The 5,163-nt window shown below is 38.7% G+C and overlaps 1 protein-coding gene across 1 annotated transcript; it reads left to right on the top strand.

Annotated features, from left to right (window-relative positions):
• Positions 1-4,010: 4,010 nt before the first annotated feature.
• Positions 4,011-4,544, top strand: LOC148942930 (protein CFDP2-like). Its single transcript, XM_089102400.1, has one exon. It carries the CDS (start codon positions 4,011-4,013, stop codon positions 4,542-4,544), a length of 534 nt encoding a protein of 177 aa, XP_088958526.1.
• Positions 4,545-5,163: the final 619 nt, after the last annotated feature.

The raw sequence follows: 5,163 nt of genomic DNA, 5'->3' as shown, positions 1-5,163 counted from the left end.
TGGTCCTAGAATATCGTGGGAGGGCTCATTGGAATGGAAATTAAAAGTTCTAGTGCTCTTTTTAAGTGACCAAAAAAATGGAGGGCAAATAGGCCCCCTCCCACGCTCATTTGCTTCCCAAAGTCACCTGATCAAAATTTTGAGATAGCCATTTTGTTCAGCATGTTCGAAAATATTATAAGTATGTCTTTTAAGATGACTTAATCCCCCGAAGTTCCCGGGAGGAGGGCTGAAAGTTATGAACTTTACCCAATGTTAACATATAGTATTGGTTATTGGGAAGTATACAGTACAGACGTTTTCAGGGGAGATTTTTCCTGGTAGTGGGGGGGGGTCGGACATTAAAGGAGCGACATTAAAACTTAAAACGAACAGAAATTATTCCGTATATGAAAGGGGCTGTCCCCTCCTCAACGCCTTGCTCTTTACGCTAAAGTTTGACTTTCTCACAACTATTATTTTTTTTTAAACAATAAAAAAGTTTAGCATAAAGAGCGCGGCGTTGAGGAGGGGACAGCCCCTTTCGTATACAGAATAATTTCTGTTCGTTTTAAGTTTTAATGTCGCTCCTTACTTTCAGTTAAAAAAAACTTGTTTTTTTTTTATTTAATAATAATAAAGAAACGTTACTCGTTACATTTTTGTGTATTTGAACTTACCTAGGGTAGTATTTTTTTTTCAGTTGAATTTTTTGAGACATCCCAGGCTAATCACATGTTGGATCCCAGCCATAGCTTTTGATATTCTTAACCAAAAAAGTCTAAGCACAAAATGTCCAGGGATCAGTAGATGTTTTTCTCACTCGAGAGATCGAAGACTTTCAGAAATCACAAAATCCAGGTGGCACGTACCAAGCGTTGTGGTACTGTGACAAGTGTTGCAGCGACTATACCAAGTATGGCGAGACTCTACCAAAGATAGAGAAACTGTGCGGCACACGCGGCGCTCTGAGATACACACCAGGTGGCGAAAAGTGGGTAACCTCTCGTTTCTACTAAAAACCATGCACTTCGTCGCTTTGGAGTCAGAGACAAAATAACATGTATTTTATGTAGGCACATTAGATGGCTCTTTTGAAATGTTCATTGTCACGAGTGGAGGATTGATACAATATGGATTTGAAGCGTCATCTTCTCCCTATCCAATCCCTCTAGGTCTTAAGTGGTAAATGATTTAACTGTGTTTTTAAGATCTCCGTTAAATTTAAACGGATGGCATACTGTATCAGGAAAGTCCAAATGATGGTTCGTTCCTGGTTTCAAGAGACAACTTACCCGGGTGACTAATGGTTTAGTCATCCTTGTTACAGAGGCGTGGATTTATCGTCATTAGAGATAGTTTCGGGTCGGGACTTGACTCGGAATGCGAGTACAATTAGGGTCTAGTCAAAAAAGCGTACAGTCCTTGTCTACTCGCAATGCGAGGCTGCTTTATGGCAGAACATTATTTCCAACTAGCTGCATATCCTTACCAATAAGAATAGTGCATAAATCCTATAATCCTAAGAAAAAAAAAGTTTTGGCCCATGCAGAAATTTTCCACTCATCAAAGCACGTCTTAAATCAATACCCCACTTATTGGCTTTAAAATATAAAAGTAAAGGCTCAAAAACAATCCTCAAAAGTAGGACGACAACAGCAATTGCAGTATGACCATATACAGCCCTTGAGGTCTGAGCCATCTTGAGGCTGGCATAGCTTCTTTGAAAGGTTCCAATTTATATTATGTAGCTGGGTTCTCGCTAGACTCTTATGTAAATAGCATAAAACCCATTTCTTTGATTATCCCCTTTGTGATTTCCAAGACATCTTCAAAAGTGAGCAAAAAAGCTAAATTTCTGCAAAGATTATGATATTCAGAGCCAAGTCTTGAATATGGATACCTTGAGAGCCGCGCCTTCTCTTTCCATGCTATTTATTATTCATTTTCTAAAGTACCAGGCTTTTCTTTGTCAAAATTTAAAGGAATATTCATAACATTAGTGGTGTTGCTTCAGGAGCTTTTGGGGAAAAGGGCTATAATTATGTTAAAGGCTCAAAGTCAAAGATTAGCCTGAAAATGCTTTCTATTTTGTGAAAACGTGATGTGAAAGCTGAATTAGATCAGCTTTATATGAGAGAAAGAGGTCTTATGCGAGGTTGAAAAACGTAAAAAAGAAGAATTAAAGTGGGCAATTAGCAGGCGTAAATAAAAACTCTTAATAAATGAACAATTTCTTTCTATTTCTTTCTCCCTGTGTCTGCACGAAGCTGCCACTCGTTTGGTATATTCAAAAATTATGTTAGGGATTTTCTAGCTAGTAATTAATTTTTTTGTCTTGTGTTGAGTCTCTTAAAGGTGTGAATTTATCATGTTGAAAATGTTTTTGTTTCTTATGTATTTGTTTCATTTTTGTTTCTCCCCTGTTTTTTTCCTGGCCATAGAGCCTTACGGGGGAGTTGATATTGAAATGTATTTTGTTGAGTTTGTTGATTGAATAAAATTGATTGATTGATTGATATTTGAAAACAAGTCCGGAAATTATATACCTTTTCAATTGTTTGTCAAAATAATAGCATACATGCCTAATTATTTTCTTCTTTTATTTCATGGCAATTTTCCTTAGTTTAAAGGTAATTCATTTAGCATTGCGTTCATCTCAAACAGTGGCACCAATAGGGGGGAGGGGGTGGGTAAGGGAAACTTTATATTAGTACCCTAGATTTCAAAATATATCTTTATTTGCTGTAATAGGATGGGGTCTGACTTTATATTCAGACCCTAAATTTTTTAAAATTTTCAAAAACAAATTATGAGATACTTTCTGGTGATTTCTGACTGAACAAACCATAATTTCTAAAGTAACTTTCAAATTAAATAGGTTGTGTGGTGACAATAGATCACAGATATAATGCGAAAAACAAATGTTGAAGCAAAACACACTGTATTTGCATACAGACACAGTCTTATCAAATTTCTTTGTTGGACAAGTACCGTACCCAATATATGAATACAACCAGAGGCGTCACTTACCAAAATGTTTAGGGGGGAGGGTGAAGGGTTTTACCGACTGGCTGGTCATTTTTACCTACTGATTTAGGTGATATCGCTATTAAAACTACTTTATTTTTTATTGTTTAAAGACTGATCTTCTTTCATTGATCTTATATCATTTTGGTAGTCCATTTAGGCCTATCAAATGAAAAAAATTGAGCCAGTAAAATAGTGGCGCTTGGAGCCACTATTTATCCCACTCAAATCTTAAACCAGACTGGCTGGAAACATTGGGAGGCTTACCCTCTCCCTCCCCCATACGTGACGCTTCTGAATAAGACTTAATTGGTTTAATTTTTTCTAAATAATGATATGTGCTCCAGTGCAACTCAAATACAAAATAAGCAATGTATAATTATTTTCATATAAGTTAACTTATGTATTTGTTGAATATTTGTTAAACTCCGCCTGTAAGTAATTACAGCCAGTCTGAAGCCTGGATATAGGAGGAGCCTGGATAAAGGAGCTTTGCGGTGGTTTAGCAACTTGCACCTGGAAAAAAAATTATGCTAAAAGAAACATCCAAGAAAAATATAACCGGATTTCCATTCTCAATGACGACCCCTACACCCGCCCAACGGACAAGATTTTTGAATGCGAAAATACCACTAAAAATCGGATCTTGGAGCGTTCGGGCAATAGCACAGCTGTCTAAGGTGGAACAGCTAGAGAAGGAGATGACCCACTACTGGCTAGACATCATGACCCTCTCGGAAGTTCGAAGGCCGGGAAATGAAAAGCAACTACTCAGCAACACGACGAGAAACTGGAGTGGCCGTAGTAATTTCAAAACATGTGGTAAAATCACTGATTAGCTCGAAACCCGTGAGCAACCGCATTATGACTACTAGATTCCATGGGAAACATGCCAAAATGACCCTGGTTGCGTGCTATGCACCCACTAATGAAGCCACAGACGATCATAAAGAGACGTTCAACAATGAACTGACATCTGTCCTTATGACATTCTGTGTGTCATGGGGGATTTCAACGCAAAGGTTGGCAACGACAGAGATTCTTGTGTCGAAGTCCTGAGCAACCACAGTCTTGGAGAACGCAACGATAATGGAGAATTCCTTATAGAAATGGCTCAGTCGTTCGGCTTGATTGTTGACGGCACTCTCTTCGTCCATAAAGATATACACAAATACTCCTGGACTTCAGCTGATGGACACACGAAAAACCAGATCGACCACTTTCTTATTGGTAAGAAGTGGCAGACGTCGCTATGTGATGTGCGCGCATTTAGAGGCGTTGATAAATTCTCTGACCATAGCCTGATGGCTCCAAAAATCAGAGCAAAGTTGTCAGCCCCGAGAAAAGTGATGGCAGGTACGCAACGGCCCTATGACTGCAAAAAACTGAGTGACTTAGAAATTCGGTCACATTTTGTGTTAAAAATAACCAATCGATTTAAAACCCTGGATCTGCTGCAACATGAAAGTCCAGAGGCAGCATGGACTGCTATCAGACAAACCAACAATGATGATGCCTACGATATCATATCGTAAAAAGAGGATATCTAATCGAAAAGAGGGCAGACAAGAATAAATCTATTCTCAATACCCTTTCCCTTGATGGGAGCCACCCTCTTGAACTAGAGTATGCTATGCTTCATAAGGCTGTAAAGAAGAGCGTGATAGACGGGGAGACTCTCGGTCAGTGTACTGCGTCACCAATGAGATAGTTGGAAAACGTCCAAAGACAGATGGACCCGTCAAAGATGAATTTGGACGACTTCGTACTGATCCTGATAAAGTGAAGGAAGCCTAGGCGACACATTTAAAAAAAGTTGTTTAATAGACCCCCACCTGCTGATCCTCCAGATATACCAGACACGCCATTTCTGAACCTAGCCGTCGATGTTAAAGTAGCATCTGGTTGGAAGATACTGAAGGCAACTACGAAACTGAAGTCTGGGAAGTCCCCTAGGGAAGATCGAATTGCGGCTGAAATGATTAAATGCTCAGTATCTGCATGCATAACTGTAGTCACCACGTTTTCTCTATAATTTGGAGAACAAAAGATTCCTAAGGATTGGAGAATAAGGATTTCTCTATAATTTAGAGAACAAATTCCTAAGGATAGGACAAAAAGTACTCTAGTCAAAATATTCAAAAAAGGCGAAGC

This window comes from Artemia sp. Qi Xiang Cuo, chromosome 16 (genome assembly GCF_049724085.1).
Source record: "Artemia sp. Qi Xiang Cuo chromosome 16, ASM4972408v1, whole genome shotgun sequence".
Lineage (NCBI taxonomy): Eukaryota > Metazoa > Arthropoda > Branchiopoda > Anostraca > Artemiidae > Artemia > Artemia sp. Qi Xiang Cuo.
Note: the sequence above shows the minus strand (reverse complement) of the source record. Positions and strands in the feature narration are given on the sequence as shown.